This window comes from Pelmatolapia mariae, linkage group LG7, assembly GCF_036321145.2.
Source record: "Pelmatolapia mariae isolate MD_Pm_ZW linkage group LG7, Pm_UMD_F_2, whole genome shotgun sequence".
Lineage (NCBI taxonomy): Eukaryota > Metazoa > Chordata > Actinopteri > Cichliformes > Cichlidae > Pelmatolapia > Pelmatolapia mariae.
The window spans coordinates 7,456,396-7,475,734 of record NC_086233.1 but is presented as its reverse complement, the minus strand read 5'-3'; the positions used below and the strand labels follow the sequence as shown (position 1 = coordinate 7,475,734).

The following is a 19,339-nucleotide window of genomic DNA, read 5'->3' as shown; positions in this document are numbered from 1 at the left end:
CCTTTACCACAAACCTGTAAAGTGACCTTGGAGCCGTCATCCACTTCCACTCCTGGCTGCATTGCATGTTCTGAATGCTTGAGAGGATTACGTTTGTTTGAACATTAATCAGCTGGGTGTCATGTTAACCTTAAAGACCAAACATCCTGCTGTAATCTAGCACAACAGTTTACTGTCAGTACACATTCACAGAACTATCCACAGCAGCAGCAACAGTTATTTAACGCCTACATAACACATTTTTTTTGCACAATTAGCTTCAGTGAGTGTCTGTTAATATGATTGTGTAGTATTTTGTAGTCTTGTGAAGTCTCTTTTTACTCTATTGTCCTGAATAAAAACAAAAAACACAAATTCTTACAAAAATAGAAAAGAAAAACTTGAAACAGCAGCACAGTGGTTAATGTTGCTTTTTAACCCCTCGTGCTCAAAACATGCCTTTCAGACTAGCTTTCAAAGTAAATGTAATTAATTCAACTAATTAAACGTCCAACATCCAATCAGCTGTAGTCTGCACACAGGGCCAAAAGTGGGGTGAAGGAATTTCCGACTTCTTGAAGATCTTTGACGGATGCTGGAGTACATGAACATGGACCGGTCAAGAGTTTGAAAAGAAGCGGAGTGAAGCCTTAAGAGGCACTTTGCAGATATCCAACAAGCAGCAGGGAGACCAAACATGGCAGCCTCTTACTTCCTGCCCATCTACTCCTACTGAGCTGAATGAGAGGCTATTCAAGTGATAAACAAAGGAAGCAAGCTTAAAGGTACAACCTGGATAAGGGGACCAGGAACCAGTGATTTGGTCTACAAAAAGTAACTTTATCAATAAACAGCATTACTATTATTAGTGAAGGGTTTAAAGATGTAGATCTTCTAAGGTTACATTTTAACCATGTTTGCACCATGCTAGTCATCCACCACTTTGGGGGGGTTTTTTCCATGGAAATATCAACAGGCTGGAGTTGCTCTTGTTTCCTCAAGAAAATAAAAAAATCTAACTTTCTGTTGTTACGCTCACCTCCTTTCAAAGTTTATACAGATGCAGTCAGTGTTACACCTGCTAACGTCAGACACAGGAGGAAGCACGCTGATGTCTGTGTTGCTGGTTTGCACAAGTCCAGCATGGAAGCCCTCAGGCGCTGGCAGTGGGATTTTATGATTGTGTCAGCGTTTCTCTAGTTAATGTTTTACTACGTTTCGGGAAATACATTTATTGTATCAAAATACAGTAAGGACCTAATGTAATTTTAATAACAACAACAAATCATGCAGCAAGCCCGCTGCACATGGACGTCCTAAAACAAGGTGTTTGATCATGTAAACTGGAAATTTAAGGGTTAAATGCAGGGATGGGAAGTAATGAAGCACAAATAGTCCATGACTGTACTTAGGTAGACTTTTTGGGTATCTTTACTTAAATATTTATTTTTATTTTATTTTTTTACAGTATGTGTACTTTATAGTCTTTATATTTTATCAGAGTTATGTTATATTAGGGTTGTAAAGTTGGCCGGAACGAGCAGAGGTGTGGCCTTGGTACGTTGGCATTTAGCTATGGCTACAGAAGAGAAGCAACCATAAAGGAAGAAATGCTTTTAACTGTCACCAGAAGTGGCAAATAGCAAACTACAAATACTTCATTACTGTACTTAAGTATAATTTTTAGTTATCTGTACTTAAGTAGTCCCCCCCCCTCTCTAAATTTTAACACAAATACCTGTACTTTCTACTCCTTACAAAGTTAATATTTCAAATAAATTAATGCAAAGAAAGCTGAGAGGAGCAAACGATGAAAACCAAACAAAACAGAACACAAGACTGGAAAAAAACCTCAAGATTTATTTGACAAGCACTTTTCACAAAATGCCCTGTAAACAAATTAGAGCGACTAATAATACACATCAAAAGTTTGCTACAAATAAATAAAGTTCCTACAGTCGCATTTATGTTAGTTTCTCCATCAGCTCTGAGCGATGGCTGGAGTGTTAGAAGGCTCTAACTCTATAACATACACATCACTCCTCCTGGATCCACCGCTGCCATGGTAACCTGTACTTTTGGTCCTTTTTCCAGGAGGAGCGGGGTGGACACTAATAATGCAGCTCTAGTTTTCTGTTTTTAACTTTTACTGTGTGTGAAATACAAACAAAAGACGAGGATGAAAAATGAAAAACTAGCAGTTATACTGTGATGTGAAAACGTGCTCCATCTGACCCTCAACGAACCTTCCCGACCCATTATAAAAATAAAACCATCAAACTTCCTCTCTGACAGTCTGGGTATAAGTAGACTGAAACTCCTGTGTCACTTCACTTTAACGGTCCCAAAACACAAAAATACAAAAACAGAATGGGATTGTTGAAAAAAAAAAAAAAAGGGGGGGGAAAGTTTGCATGGAATAATTTAGAGGGGAGCATTTAAGCTTCATATGTCTGTCCCCCTAAAAGCAACTATGTTCTGCAATCACACACACACAGACATCCACTACAGAAAAAAACAAACAAAACAAAACTGCATTGTTTCTGTCTTTCCACTCTAACCTCGTGCTGTGAGTGTTACATGGCTTTACTGCAGCATGTAGTTGGAAGCATTGCCTCAAACACTTTCAGTGCGATGGAGTAAAAGCAGCACTCTGGGAGCCAGGCTCAGTTATCCAACATATTGATCCCCACAGTTAATATCACCCCACCCCTGCCCTAAAAAAAAAAAAAAACACACCAAAAAAAAAAAAAAAAACCCCACAAAAAGAACAGCAGAAAGGTTGCACATTTTGACCCACTTTTCAGAAAATACTATTTCCCATGGGCACCTCTGTCAAGCTTAACCACATGAGGATTTAAAAGACACTTTAGACACAGAAGTCCTATGAGGAATCAGTAGACTGCACATTTTTTTTATACTCAGACAGAAATTTAAGTCGGGCTTTGGTTAGCCAGACAAACGAAACATACATTAGGTTTAATTTACTGCCCGCTGACCCGATATAAAACCACAGCAGCAGGCCTACATGTGAGAGGACGTCAGCAGTCTGATCGTCTTTAAATATTTAAAAAAGAAAAAAAGCACAGCCTCTGTTCAGGTTTGTGCACAGACGCACAACATGCCAGGTCAAATAACCAACAGTGAGAGGCAAACAGATGCTGACTGTCAAAAGCACAGCAGCACAGACAACAACACAACACTGAAATTGTAAAGACTGCAGGAGCAAAACAGAGTGTGTAGTATATCCAGCAACAACTTCTTGAAGAAAATTTGTTGTGTGTTTGTTTGTTTTTTGTTTATTTTGACAGCTGGTTCTGCATCATCGTCTACCTACGCTCACCTTCATCTGCAACGTAAAGGCACCGCTAAATACAACAGGTTTCTGGTGACAGCAGATTTGACGTATTCACAGAACAATTAGTGAAAATGTAAAAAAAAAAAAAAACAGTTCTTGTTTTATAAAAAGAAAAGAAGAAAAGAAACTACAAATTATTGACACTAAAAGGGTCAAATAACCCCAAAAGAATAACGGTGGCTGTTTAACTTCAGGCGTCTTCATCAAGTTCTTATGAGGTGTGTGTGCGTGTGAGAGAGAGTGTGTGTGTGTGAAAAGCATTAACGGAGTTCAAACATCATCAGTTATGATGTCTTAGCCCAATCGGCTTGGTCTTTTGGCTGAAGTAAAAGGGCGACTTGGTTTTTAGGACTGCTGAGGCACAACTTCCATCAACTTCTGACACAGAGCTGTGGTCGAGTCTGAAAAACAAACATCGGAGACAGTTAATCATCACTTCGCCTAAGTTTCCACCCAAACAAAGCTCAAATACAACGACTGCATCCCAAGTCCCATTTATCTGTCCTTAAAGGCCACAGCGGCGTTCTTATTTCCACTCAGGAGAGCTATGAGTGAGGAAAACATGAGATCACCGCTAATAAAAACCTTTAACAGGGACCTCCTTCAGATTTAGCAAACCGAGTCTAACCCTGAACCCTGAAATGGGTTTCAGGGGCCAGAACAGCTGAGGTCACCTGGAATTTAACTCAGTGATGGAAGGAAAAAAACAAAAAAAAAAAGCTTGGACACAAATCAAGAGCAAAGCAAACGTTCAAATGAATGGAGCTGAAATATGAAAGCCTATCAGTGTGGACCAACACCATATCTTTCTTTACCCAACGTAAAGCCTTGAGATGATAAATCTGAAATCCTACCAAATTTTACATTTGATTGTTAAATGTTATTATTTAGCTGGAAACTGACAAGGACAAAATACAGCAGCTGAAGAGAGAAATACGGATCAACACACCATAGGTATAAACCTAAAATATTAATCAGCAGCAGAAGGGAGGACAATTTTAAAAAGTTTCAAGAAGAAAAACTTGTCATGTTTTTATTGAACCTAGCATTGAAACTTTTACGCAGAACTTGAGATAACTCTGAATTTTGCACAAATTAAAAACGCACACAAAAACAGGTGGAATAAAATGCTCCAAATAACATATTCATAGACAAGGGGGAGGAGTTTGTTTTACTTACGGATTCCATTTTGCAGCCACTTGGGTTTAGTCTGCCACCACACACCAATAAAATAGACGGGCAGTCCAGTGCCGATGATTCCAAAGCCGATGGCGCACTCGACTGGAGTCTTCCAGAAGGAGACGATGATAAGGAAGAGGCAGGCTAACACAAAGCTCACTGGTAGCAGAATGTTCACCTGCAGGGAGAAGCACAAAAACTCATAACTAAGTGTTTGCTGAGAAATAACGCCGCCGTAAGCCACCTCTGCATTGGCTCGATGTTTTAGAGTCAGCGCGAAGTGACCAAAACTACAGTTCCTCCATGAGCCACTTGAGGCAGGCTCGCAAAAGGAGTCAAAAGCTCATAAAATACCCAAATTTGTAGCAGGAAAAAGAATATTTGCAATATGCTACAAAAAACAGTTATGACATAAACTGTTTTACAACTTATCCACCTGGATAACTGAGCTACGGGCGTGGCACCACTTAGCCAATATGTGTGTGTGTCTGCATTGCCCCTATGACAGCTACAACATTAGCACTCCACCATTTCATCCACATAAGGTGGCAGCGGAAATGCTAACAAGGAAGGCTCAAAATCCAATCCAAAAATCAATGGGGGATATCATGGTGGCTAAATCCATAATTTATACTCTATGCACAGAACCTACGGCCATCTTTTATATACAGTCTTTGTGATATCTAACTCCACCAAGCTAGATGCAATAAGACAGGATGCTCCCTATTATGTATGCTAGATAAACTCATTTAACCACTAGTGTCCACAAAAATGGGGCTTCAAAGAGCAAAAGGTGGACTCTTCCATTAGCACCTTTCAGTTGTAAAAATCATCAGCCAAGTAAAATATCGAATCACCGCCACCCTCACAGCTCTGGTTAGCTGAGGTGATAAAAGGGGATGCCAGGATGTGGCAGGTGGCACGATTCAATAAAGTCCAAATCTTTCACAGATTGTCCTTATAATCTATGGTGGCCCTGAGAGGCAAAATGCACTGCAACTTAAGAAAACACCAATAGAAAAAAACATAGAAAAAGCTCACAAAACACAACAGAAGTGTAAACGGCTAATAGCAAACATGCATCTACAGTATCTTATGGATTATCCAAATAAAATTACCTGCATCTTTTGCTCCCTCACAACACAGATACATAAGCTGTGAATGCCTCTCCCAGAAAAATTTAAAGTGTTGTGTTTTGAAAGCTTTTGCAGTATTTTTACATTCGCTCATACTTTAAGTTTAAGCTGCAGTGTATTTGACCTCCCAGCGCCACTGTAGTAATCCTTATTACCAGGTTATGTTTGATAGCGTCTGTGCTCAACAATCATATATGCGATGCACATGTGTTCAGATGCATTTGGCCACGTAGCATCAATGTGAGCGGACACTGTCAATAACTGAGCTGTTCTTAAGGCACAGTGCTGTATCTTTCCTACAAAAAGGACTCATTAATAAATCTAACTGTGTGATTCTCCACTACTCTCATTGGCTGAACAGCAGGAATGTGACAGACAAAGAAAGGAGAAAGGAAAAGAGTGGGAGAGTGAAAGAGAGATGGAGGTCAGCAGGGACAGTGCCGCTCCTGTCCCAGCCACCCGCTTTCACACAGGACTGGACCAGTACATCCATTTGCCTCTTTCACTTTTCCGCCTCTGACCATCAAACACACACTCAAATTGTAACAAGGGTCCTCTGTGATGCGGAGAGTGTGGCGGTAGCGCTCTTCCTCTTACTCACACACACACACGTTTGTGTTTCCATCACCTCAGAGGACATCACGGAGAACATGCAAACCTACCCAAACCATAGCTAACTTTCCAAATCTGGACCCTAATTGTGAACGCTTTCAACCTCAAATGTAACATTCAAAGACTTTTTTTTTTGCTTTTCCCACACTGACTGTATAAACAGATTCAGGTCCCCACAGCATGGGTAACACGAGTACACTGCACACACACACACAAGCACGCAGCCAGCCTCAGCACCAGCTGACTAGCATCCAGCTCCCCTCCTGTCTTTTAATCTGCGATCAGTATCTGTTCATCTGCACTGAATGGATCTTTGTCTGTCGCTTTACACAAAGAAGGAAGATTTCCTGCTGCCAAAGCCAACTTCAGTGGGAGTCAATGATGACAAAGAACAAGAGAAGATCTAATGCCCCATTGTTTTGGCCTGCCTGACAGACTAGTTCTCTCCACCACCAGCCACATTTTTTGCTGAAAACCTCTTAAAAACAATTCTCGAGGCTGACTCACCTTTATTGGTCGATCCAGCTCAGGCTTCTTATAGCGGAGCCACATCATTCCTATGATTGCCATGGCGATGCAGAGCCAGTTGAAGAAGCTGAAGAAGTTTATGACGGAGAAGATGTCGTTGGAGAAGGCGTAGAGCAGCGTCATTAAACACTGGACAGACGGAGAGAAGGGAACACATTACCTCTGTAAGTCTGGTGACACTGCCTCCATCTTTGATGCTAAGTATGAGATTTTCTGCATGCAATACTAGTATAAAGTAACTCATTGAAGTTCATCTGAGCAGGTGTAAAAGTTGCTAGCATGTTGGTATGGTTTGATTCTCAGCTGTGTAAGAGAGAGCAGCAAAAAGTCTTTGTTTCCAGAAAAGTTCACCTTTGTCCTTTTATTCAAAATTAATTAAAAATATTCTGTAACTGTATATAATAACCTATTATGCAGTGAAGTGAAGTGAGATCCCACAAATTAAAATACTCAAAAGACACACACACTATTATTTTAGCTATGGTTTCAGAAGATGTGCTCTCTTGCGTGCCAATAAAGAAAGTAAAAAAAAAACAAAAACATACAGTGAATATAAGTGAGGGGAGTGGGGTCAGCAGAGTGGGGTGGATCATTGACAGCAGACTGGGCAGGTGACCCTCCCGAGAACCCACAAAGAATAACCTGGGATGAATAGAAAGACACAGAAATGTGATTAATCACTGTGAAAAGAAAGATGAAGAGGCTCTGGGTGTTTCTAATCCTGACTCTCAACACTTGCTAATTGTGTGTGTGCAAGTATTTTTTTTTTTAACATGGTTGGTGTGAGAGTGTTACCTGGATGATGTGAACAGTGAGCCGTTGACTGATCCGAAGCACGACAGGCCTACAAACACCGGGATGATCCACGCCATGGGACCCAGGTGGTAGTTACCAAAATCCTGTAGGCAACAACATCAGCAACATATATTCAGCATTCAGCAGCAAGTATTCACATCTTTGAACCTGTTATACCCCCCACCCAAATATACAGTGCTGTGCAAAAGCCTTGAGCCACTGCTAATTTCTTTAAGACAATTGCAATCAAGACCGACTTCTTGAAAGCTAAACATAAAATGGTCCCGGGCAGTAGTTTTCCAGGCTTCCTGAAGGTGTCTTAAAGTTTTTCTTTGGACACTGGCTGCTTTAAAATACTGCTGTAAAACATGGTGGAGGCTCTGTCAGGGTTTGGGGTTACATTGCAGGCAGTGTTGGGCAATGGCTTCATTTTTTCAAATTGGCAATGATCCCAAACACTATGCAGTAAAAGCATACCTGGATAGAAAAACACACTATCACTCATGAACTGGCCTCCCCAGAGGCTGGGCTTCAACATTGTTAAAGTAGTATGTGATCATCCTGATAAAGAATGGAACAAAAGCCAGCCAGCATCTAAAGAAGAGCTTCAAATGTCCTTGAAGAAGCCTGGAGAACTATTCCCTAAGACCACTTAGAGAAATTACAAGAAAATTTCCCTTCCGCTCCACGGGTGGTTTCGGATTGGCTTTAACTCAGGAGGTAGAGTAGAGCAGGTCGTATACTAATCAGAAGGTTGCTGGTTCAGTCTACTCCAGTCTGCATGTCAAATATCCTTCGGAAAGACCCCAAGCTGCTCTCCCAAGCATCTATTGGAGTATGAATGTGTGTGAATGTTAGATAGGAAGCACTTATGTAGAAAAACAATACCAAAAAAAGTGCTTGTATGAAGCAATTTGAGTTTTGTTTTTTGTTTTTTTAAAAAGAAAGAGCGCTATATAAGAACCAGTCCATTTCCCTAATAAAGTTCAGACTGTGCTGAGGAATAAATGTGGTCATACCAAATACAGACTTTCAAGCTTGTTAGAACTGTACAAACTGTTTTTGCCTTATATGTTCTATTTCCATGTATCTTTTAATAAATCACTGAACCCATTTCCCATTTTCCTAGCAAAATATAAAGAAATGAGGGATGGCTCAAGACTTTTGTACATTACCGCAGCTCAAAGCACTCACCACGGCCACAGCCTCTGAGTTAAGCATCTGATCGGGGGAGAGTGTGGTGAAATAGGCCAAGTTTGTTAGAACATACACTGCTGTCACTATCGGAAGGGAGATGATGATGGCTCGAGGAAGGTTTCTGAGGAAAACGTACAACAACAGCAGGCTGATTACAACTGCGGACTTTTGACTACTCCACATGAATTTTAAAGGTAAAATCACAATTGTGATCAACTTACTTGTAAGGTTCAATCATCTCCTCTGTAACAAAATTCAAGTAGTTCCTGGAAACAAAAGAGACAACAAACAGGTGTTGAACAGTAAAAAAAAAAGCAATGAAGATGCACTCAACCTTTATTTTTCTGATATTTATTATTTAAAAGAAACATTAGTAATGTACAGTATGTTCAGTGTTATTTGTAATAGCCATTCATTGGACTTATCAGATGATATGTTACTGACAAAATGCCCCAGCGTTTGATCCATTTCCACACTGTCTCCAAGCACCAGGTTTAACATTGAATTGAAGGAAACTGGATACAGGCAGACAGTGGCAGCAAACTAATTGCACAGCTAGGCTGATGTGTTAACTCACCAGCCACCGTAAGCAAACAGGCCACTGTAGAGTGCCAGGCCAATACTTCCAAACTCATATTTGGACCCCTTGAAGGAATTCTCTGGAAGAAGTCCGGCTGTATCACCTGGAGAAGACAAAGGGATTAGGATTTTTTTTTTTTTTAAAGCCCCAGTTCATCGTCTGCACTATTGGGCCACGGGCAGGTTGACCAGTCATTCTGGCACAATACATAAAACACTGACCAGTGAATCCACAAGCCAAAGAGCCTTTGAAAGGGAAAAAGTCTAATATCATGCTTAAATCCGTCCCACTATGCGGATCAGTGAAGGACTGCAGAATTACTGGAGTTAAGACCTGGCTGAGACAGTCAATAAGTGACCCAGACAGTGGCGAGGCTATGCGGGTCGACATAAGGCTCATGCAGCCTATAAAAGAGGCAGAGTTAAAAGACGAGGGAGAGGGGCAGGGGAAAGTCTGTGGTTAAGGATAGTTCAACATTTTAACATTTGCGTTATTTCTAATTATCATAGCTCTATGGATCGTGCCCTCCATCCAATGGCATATGAGATGCTAACGCTGATATAAATGCAACTTGTTCCAGCAGACAGCATTTGTATTTCTCTTCAAATCCTGAGCCCTTATGGGGATTTATCACATTCTGATCACTGCCTCTTTTCCCAGTCCTTCAGGTTTCTGCTGGTTGTAGGGGATCTGTGTCCAAATTCCTGCTCTCCACGACATGCATTCTCATTCTCAGACATGGCGACGGTTGCTAAACCAACAGCCCCCGGCAGTGTTGGTACTGGGAGGGTTAGCCCTGAGGCCAATGTGTAGTGTGGGAAAAGCCCGATTACTGTGCAGCCTGGTCCGACAGACAGCCTCACGCATTGCTCCACCTATGATGAGGCAGACAGATGTGTGGCCACAGTGTCAAGTGACCATGGCGCCCCCCCAGCTGACCATTCTCGCTGGCCAGCTTGGGGGGGGGCGCTCACTTGTTAAACAGCATTAAACGCCTCTTTATGCTTAATAAGTCAGCACTGCCAATATTACAGGACATGGCAACAATTACATGTGCATACTTTCTTGTCTGCTGTTAATATTCCTGTAGCTTTGATGCATTTAAACTGGACCTAGGCGACAACCTAAAACATTGTTTTTTTTAAACAGCTAAAGTGAGAGGTTGTACCAATGCCCGTTTGAAGAGGAAGTTTGATTATTTTGAACTGTGAATCATGCAAAAATATCTATTGCAAGAATAAAAGTATGGACTGATAATCTGCATGATGGGTCCCCCTTAAGATGGATTGCTTTTAATATTTGAGACAGTTGGCATCTGAGTTTGCCTTTAAATATTCTGCTGCATATTCCAGCATCAGTTAAACGTCACAATGCAGCTTGCTCATGCTGGTTTGACATTTCTATGAAGAAGAATAGATTTTTTTTTAAACCATGTGAGTAGCCACACATTGCACAAGTCATGTCATCCACCTCAGGCCTTATGTTGACCCGTGTCTCAACTCGACAGAATTCCTGTTAAACTCACAGCTTCTGATCAGGCTTAAAAATCAGTGGAACACCCAATTTGATAGTAACCTTTACAGGTTCCTATGACAGCGAAGTCTGAGTCATCACAGCTCCTTTTGTTTTTCTTTTCTGATATGACATTTTTATAGGACTTAGTGACCTTTGATATTTAAAGGGGGAAAAAAAACACAGAAACTTAATCTTTAAGAAAAGCAACCAAATTAAGGCACATTTCTGTTGGATCATTCATGCAAGCCATTTGTGTGAATGATCCAACGGAAAAGCAACCAAATAAGCCTCTTTTCATAGCTAGATGATGCGTTTTATTTGAACTGATAACACTTAGACCTCCAATTTTTAGGCATGCGTATGGTGAAACCTTTAAATCTTTGCCTAAAGTCAGAGTGGGGGACTTTCCTCACAGTTCTGTTTCTACCTCTCATCACCTTCCACCATATCGGTCTGGGCACACTGACCCACCACCAGCTGGTCTCATGATACAAGCACCAGACAGTGAAAGTGACACACACACAATAAAAACCAAATATGCATAAACGACAGAGAACACACACGCAGCCGATAACTTGCCAGCAACGCCTGAATGAACTAAATTCCTCCCTTTTGTTCATTCTGTGTGTAGAATCAGGGCACAAAGCACAACTCTGACAATGCACTCAAAGACACCTCTTCAGATTTTTGATGAGCACACTTTATTTCAAGTGCATATTAGTTCTCTCAGTCACGCTCTTTACAACCGCAAATATTGACAGATCATCAAATGGCAAAAATCGGTCAAGGTCTTTAGCACGCAGCTATGACAATGGTTTTAATCCACTTATTTATCGTAAGAAATAATAAACTGCTTACCTTATAATCATTTACAGTCACTTCCTCACGCAAAGAGTTCTCTACATTTCAGTGAGACCCAGTACCAATGCATGTTGTTGGTGAGCAGATCAAATTGGCACAGATGTCGTCAGCTGTAACCCCGAGTCTGATTCCAAATACAAGGCCTTTCTACTTGTCATTCCCCTGCGTTCTTTCCCTTCATTTCCTGGCTTTCTCAACAGCTCCCTGCTAATAAAGGCTTTTGTGCCTTTATTAGAAGCTGCTGTGGTGTAAGCTTTAAAGTTTCTCAACTATTCTTGTTTCTTCACATCAATACAGTGAATAGGCTGGTTTTACATCAGAAAATATGTTTCTTGATGTGGTTCAGACTCACCGTTAGTGGTAGCACATGGACTAGTAATGAAATGAGATGAAGTATTTGTACATAGGTGGGAGGTAACCACCTGTGAATCAGGTATGGTAAACAGGCTTTCTAGCAAACACGCCTTTACTTTTTGGACACCTTGGGGCAGGGAGAGCCGTGCTGAAGTGTGACCCAGCAGTGGGTTTTCACACGAGGTCAGAGAACACTGGTTTGTGAGTGTAACTTTGGGTGTGAGTGGCTGTGTCGAATAATTCCTGTTACAGTCAAGTAAATGAAGACGATGGGAGGGAGAACTTGTTCTTACAGATAGATGGTCAACCGTCTCTCTGTTTGCTTCTCTTACAAACAGTGTGGGCAGCAGTCAAACTAAGAAGGCGGAGGCTTTATTGGAGCTAATCAGATTACACTGCCTTCTAATCTGACACTCCAGGCCTCATGAACAGGGCCCCATGTGTAAAGCTTCAGAGCCGTGGTTTAACAATTCCCATGCACTCACTAAATGCTTCAGAAAGCTAGAAATATTTGGAATTGTTGAATCTAAAGTGAACCTATTAGTGCACGAGGTGCTTTCGAGGCGCACTCAACCAGTCACGAGCCAGGGAGAGCTACAACAGAAAGAGGGATTATACTTTCGTTTGTTGATATAATCACAGGCACATGCCTAGTCTTTCTATAAGTCTATGTAATGTGAGGCGTCCCAGGTAAACAGTTATTAGAAGCAGAGTGATGATTAAAGATCTTAAAATTGATTCAGAGTAGACACCAAACCAGAAATGACACTTAGAAAAGGACTAGAATAACAAATTGGTAGAATCCGTCCTCGTGTTTCACTTACAAACCAAAACAGACACTAGATAGGTGAACTTAGCATTCAGCTTACAGGGAACAGATCAGGAAGGAAAGATGAATGAGGCTGAAGAGTAAAAGCAGGTAGAGCTCATGCTTGTTATTTACTTGAGAACACTTTGATGAAGTTTTCTCACGCTACTGGGGGAAGAATTACTTTCAAAAGTATTAATGTAATTAACGGTATTGTGAGAGTAAACAGAGCACAAAGGTCAGAGGCTGCTCCCTGCAGCTGCTGATGTTACAGATTCCACAGTTTGCTATGAATTCCTCAAAGTTACTGAGACAAGGCTGACACAGGTTTGCTGACATGAACAAAAACAGCAGAAATTGATATTTTGTCAACTTTTATCGAATGTTGTGAGTCACTGCAACCTTTTTACCTTTGGATATTCAATATTGGATCCATACGGCATGATTTTGGTAGAGCACCTTAAACTAACAAACTGGGAAGTCACCTCAACTTTACAAAGACTTAACGAGTGCGGCACAGAACATCAGTGTATGAGTCGAAAATATTGGCTTTAAAAGTCTGACAAGGAGACATGCACGCTGAACCAGATGCAGCTCGGTTTTAATCAACCACCACTCAGGTGATCTCGGACCTATGATCTCCAACCTGTCATTTTACCCGCTAAGCCTGTGCATCTGTGGCTCCAGTGCACCTCACAGCTCCAGCTGAACATGTTAAATTTATTCCAGTTTGGTTCCGATTAAGTAATCTTACTCCATAAAAGGATACACTTGCTCACTTACTTCTGTGTGCAACAGTTCGCTGAAGTTTTACACCAACAATTTGGCAGTAGCGGCAACTAATAAGGGATCAGAACATAAACAATGTCCTTCAGAGGAGAGTAAAACTGAAGATTTTGGTAGGATTTGGATTTGATATGAAAACAAAAAGCAGCAGAGACTGGCTGGTGCTGCAGTGCGCTGTTACCATAGTTTTAGATACACATTTATCACTAAAGAAACAGGCTGAAGTAAAGCCAGACTAAACCCGGTCTGCTTTTGGTGTTGTGTTTTGATGCATTTCCTTCATAATTTTTTAGCTTATTTCCTTTTTTTGTTGTTGTTATTTTGAATGTAGACACTTGTGCAACTGCATCAACTTGGCAGTGCAGCTGCAGTTTTAAGTAAACCAGTACTGCCACAAAATCTGCTGAATTTCAAAATATCGACGGAATATAAGGTGTTAGTGTGTTTACACTGACTTCAGTGTTTCATACAGTGAAAATACACAGGTTATGTACAGAGTCTAGAGCCAAAATAAGCCCTGTGGTCACTCTCCTTATACTCAGATGTACTAGCTCATCCTCATTCAACACACAGTGCTTGCTGTATTCCCTTTTATTGCATTTCTTTCTTACTATTTCTGTCCAGGAGAGCTACTCTGATCTAATGCTAATGATCTAATGTACCCCCGTTTTCTATTTTCCTCCGTCTCTCTCAGAGGAATACGATGGACGACAGCTTCATTGCGTGCAGGAAGAAAGCCAGTCATGAGAGCACAGTTAGGAGCCAACACGGGCAGCAGATTGGGTACAAGCTTCCAGTCGCCTGGTAGCAGCTTTAACCTCACAAAAGAAGCAGAGGGGTCTTGTGTCAGCTTTGATATGTAGACCGTGGTAGTCAGTCTTGGCTGAGAGTGCCAAACCCTTCCTCTAGAGGGCAGTTTGATCGCCTAAGCGCACTTCCTGTCTGACTAAAAGCACACTTTTCAGTGGTTTATAGTGAGCCCAGCACATGTTCGTGCTTGTTCAAACAGAAGTTATTTGTGACTCAGACTTGTAACAGTCAATGAGCACACTCCCAAATGTGTCCTACATAAGAGCCATTATATGGTTTATCTGTCCTATCTTTACACAACGCTTCACCAGATCCTGTTGGTTGTAATAAAATTCAGAAGTCACTCCATGAAATCAAATATCTACAAATCACGTGTGTGAGGATTTACTCGGGATGGGAACACAGCAGCTGAAAGAGAGGCGATCCAAACACAATTTAGGAGTCACAAGCAATGAAAGACATGAAAGGTTTATACGTCTGGGCCATCACGACTTTCTTTTTAACACAATTATCCTCACTGTCATAATCAGTTTGCCGGTTTTAATTTTAGACCGACTCTGAGGAAACAGGTACACGACAACACTTCTTCAAATCTCTTTGTGAAGGAGACACAGATCCATTAAGTTAAGTAATCTAATTTAAGGATTTCCCCCTTGAAACTGAGATTACCTGCTTACGTAAGGGGTGATTGTGCCAGCAGGCGAGCTACTGTGTGAATGGAATACACAGCTGGAGTAAATGCAGCTGAAACTTCCTGTTTTATGTCGCGTGGCACACAAACTGGTCCGTCAATTTCCTCGACTGCTGATGCAATCACGTGTCAACTCAAACTGTAAAGACTTTCTACACTGCCTAAATCATTTAAGGGAATCTAATAACAATATAAACGGAACATTAAAATCCACAGTTCATAAAATCCACATATTTTACCATGGAGGTTATTTACTGTTTAACTTTTGTAATGTGTGTCAGGCTCTTAAAGGAACCTTTTTATGCTTTTAATTACTTTCTGATACACTGTCACGATGGTCTATCCTCTTATTAAACATGGACAATGTTTAATAAGAGCTAATGGATCAGTATGGTGTCACAGAGAGCAGAAATCCTTAATGTGGGCATCTCAGACAGCGAGCACGGAAGCCACACCCACCTGATGTTCAAACCTCCTGCTTTTTAGGAACAGCCAGTGAAAAGGAGAAGGAGGAAAAACAGACTGAGTGGGTTCATCAAGCCTGAGTATATTAGAAAAAGAGTGCTTTGAACTATAAATCATGGAGATGCACAAGTCCAAACAGAAAAACTGTCAGCACGTGTCTATTTGCATATTTGTGGCTACCTCAGCCTGTCTTCAGCCATGTCGGTCATTTACATTTTAACTTGTTAAAGGTGTGTCTGGAGGGATGGAGGGAAACATTTATAAAGTGGGGGTTGGGCAAATAAAGCCGGCATAAGAGCAAAGAGGTGACGTGTGCATTTGTGTGCTTGTGCGAGGTACCTTGTCCAATCTTGACAAATCCGATGATTATGATGAGCGCGAGCGCTAGAAGCTTGGCTGCCGCGAAGAAGTCCTGCACTCTGGTGGCCGCCTTCACGCTGTAGCAGTTCACAAAGGTTAACAACACTGCGAAAGAAAAGGAGGCAGAGAATAAGACCACAGAGTAAAAGAGGCCACTGACACATAAAGCTTACAGGTGTGTTATGCGTATAGGAAATCTTGTAACCAGTCAAATTGCATAACTTTACCCCGTAATGTGTTTCTTCTGCTCCACTTGTGGGACCTAACAGTGAGTGTCTGTGAGTGTACGTTCTGCTGTCAACATGACGCGAGCAGGGGAAGAAGTTACAGGGGGGACACATTTTTAAGAGAATAAAGTCTTTTCTCCTGTACCCATCTGTCTTTTAAATGCCCATGTACCGGCTGGTGCCTACCCTATCCTCTATAAGCACACACATACACACACACACGCAAAGTTGCTGCAGTAGCCTGTTAGAAGTGATTAACTAAAGCAGCAGGCCTGTTCAAAGCTCCTAAATCAGGTCGGGGCCACAATAGAAAGACGAGACGGCACAATGAGGCTCTGTATTTGAGAGACCAGGACAAAGGAGAAGGAGGCCAAGTACAGTACAGGGGTAGACACACTTTGGCATCCAGACCCACAAACACACACACACTAATGGCTAATACTTGGGCATGTAGCATACACGTATATTCACAAACCTGAAGGGAACAGAGACACGCTGATCTGAATTATACTGATTCCAGCAGCAGTCAAATTAAACAATACTCGGCACTAAAATGGACTTTAGGAGCTATGAATGTGCAGCGACCCTGACCACCTCACCACCACCTACATCACAGATACACACACACACACACACACACACACACCTCTAAACTTATGTTCAGGCAGCAATGAAGTCTTGAAAAGAAGAATGAAGCGATGAAACAGGTGATAATCCTGAAATAATTGCTTTAAGACTAAATAAGGTGTAAAACAGCCCAGTGCACATAAAAAACTCCCTGCACATCCATCATAAATGTGTGGCTGTTTATTAACTTAGACATGCAACACGGAAAACTGATGATAAATTACTTGTTTTTAAACCACACCACTAAAACTGGAGTTAAATAATTTATCGGTGTATATTTGCTTGCATTTGATTTAATAAAACCAACTTGCATTAAGTTATCATATCTAAGTTTTAAGAAATTAAAATGAAGGCATTTATTTTGAAATCTTTGCTGCTTCTCACGTCACAGAAAATATTATTTATGATAAACACCAGGAATTATTTCAAAGCAGTCAATTGGGTTATTTTTAAGACCTATAACCTGTGAGCATCCTACACCATCCCGGCAGCTGATGTAATATCGCCGCATTTTTTCACTACTACCTCGGAAGCTGTTTCACGCGCGCGTGTGCGAGTGCTGATGGTATCGCACACGCTCCATAGGATGAGGCTTTATGTATCGTGTGTGAGCAAAGTCGTTCATTATTATCTCAGGAGGCGCCCATGAGGTGCCCACGAGGCACAGGTGTTTTATATATATATATATATATATATATATATATATATATATATATATATATATATACACAGGAAGTGCAACCACAACCGCCTGCATAGGGACACACACACACACACAAACGCCTAAAGTTGCATCATCTCGGCCGGTGCCTGAGCCGGGCTCGGATACTCACTGATGCAGAGGCAGGCCACTAGCTTGGCCCCGGTCTCCGGCACCAAGCACACGGGGAACAGCGGCTTCAGGAGGTAGGTGGCGAAGACGTAGGCGACGATATACTGGGAGGACGGCCGGATGATAAGCAGCTCGATCCAGAGTTTGAGGAATGCCGGCAGGGAGCCGTACACTTCCAAGATGTAGGCATAGTCGCCGCCGGACTTGGTGATGGTGGTCCCCAGCTCCGCGTAGCAGAGGGCGCCCACTGTGGAGAAGACCCCGCACACCGCCCACACTATGAGGGACAGACCCACAGAGCCAGCCTCCCTCACTACGCCTGTCGGCGTGACAAAGATGCCCGAGCCGATGATGGTGCCCACGATGATGGCCACGCCGTTCAACAGCGTGATGGTCCTCTTCAGGGCGACCCCTTCCTCCCCTCCGTCTCCTGCTGTGACGTTGCCGGGGCTGCTGAGGTCGCTTGCCGGTGCTCCATCCTGACCGAAGCCCCCCCTATCACCGCCGCTACCCGGGGACAGCATCCTCTCAGTGACCTGCCTATCCTCCTCCCTGTCCACGGACGAGTTGGAGTTTCTCTTCTTCAGCCCTGACATCGCTGGCTGAGCTGGTTCCTCTTCTGTCTGCCGCACAAAGCTTCCCGTCTCGCCGCCTCGGCCCCCTCTGTCACCGGTCTGATGTGCCGGTCGCTCTGATGCTCAGGCCGGCCTCAGCCACGAGGAGTCCACGGCGTGTCTGTTGGTGTGACTCAGAGCAGCGTGCTTCTCTGCTCTACTCTCTGAACGTATAAAAGAATCGTGGAAATTACGACGTCCCTTACGTCAGAGCCTATCCTCCATAAAGCCCTCCTTTATTCTTTACACCCCCTAGCGCCGGAGATCTGCTACTGCTCCGCTGCACCCCCGAAGCCCACACAGCACCCGCGGCTTTCAGGGACCAGATCACAGAGAGATCATGGGACACGGCCACCCCCGGGTAACTGTTCTGCGTGAAAGCAACACATCCAGTTTAAGGAGACACTAGAAGATGTTAGTGTGGGCATTTTTTTTTTCTTTTAACTGTATTTTCATAAGTTTTACAACATTTCCTCTAGATGAAGGTCTCCATCACCCAGGGGCAGATTTAGAGGGGTAGCATGTGCCACCCTAAAATGATCTCTTGCCACCCCTAGTGTCACCCTAGTTCTCCATATGACAGTGTTGTTTATTAAGACAGATTTAAGATAAGGTAGCATTAGCACTTTGAAGGTGGAATGATGGTGAGTGTTATTAACACACTGTGTGTCGCACCTCCAAATTGCCACGCTGAGTCTCTATTTCAGCTTGTGTTGAAAGTTTGGACTTCAAAGTATACATCAGTTTTTAAATTTGAATAAAAGGCCACTAAATCCAGAGTTATGATTTTTTTAAATGTATATTTTATATGTATTTATTTATTATACAGGCTATACAGTACATAAAATAAAAAAATCACATGTGTTATGTAAATAAAATGTTTAATTATGTGTGCTACAGAAAATAATTAAGATATAGACTATATTTATATGAAACATGTGTATACTTACTGCATTTGAATCATTTTAACCATATGTAACACCTGCATATGTGTTTAAAAAAGGCTTTGATTTTGCCACCCCATT

General features: G+C 42.0%; 1 protein-coding gene across 1 annotated transcript; it reads right to left on the bottom strand.

Annotated features, from left to right (window-relative positions):
* Positions 1 to 1,819: 1,819 nt before the first annotated feature.
* slc7a5 (solute carrier family 7 member 5) lies at positions 1,820 to 19,078 on the bottom strand. The gene is made up of 10 exons (XM_063477707.1): positions 17,702 to 19,078; positions 15,994 to 16,119; positions 9,362 to 9,467; positions 9,006 to 9,050; positions 8,782 to 8,905; positions 7,588 to 7,691; positions 7,338 to 7,434; positions 6,772 to 6,921; positions 4,517 to 4,694; positions 1,820 to 3,738 (listed from the first exon to the last, which is right to left on the bottom strand). The coding sequence occupies exons 1-10, from the start codon at positions 18,294 to 18,296 to the stop codon at positions 3,683 to 3,685; spliced, it is 1,581 nt and encodes a 526-aa protein (XP_063333777.1). The 5' UTR covers positions 18,297 to 19,078; the 3' UTR covers positions 1,820 to 3,682.
* Positions 19,079 to 19,339: the final 261 nt, after the last annotated feature.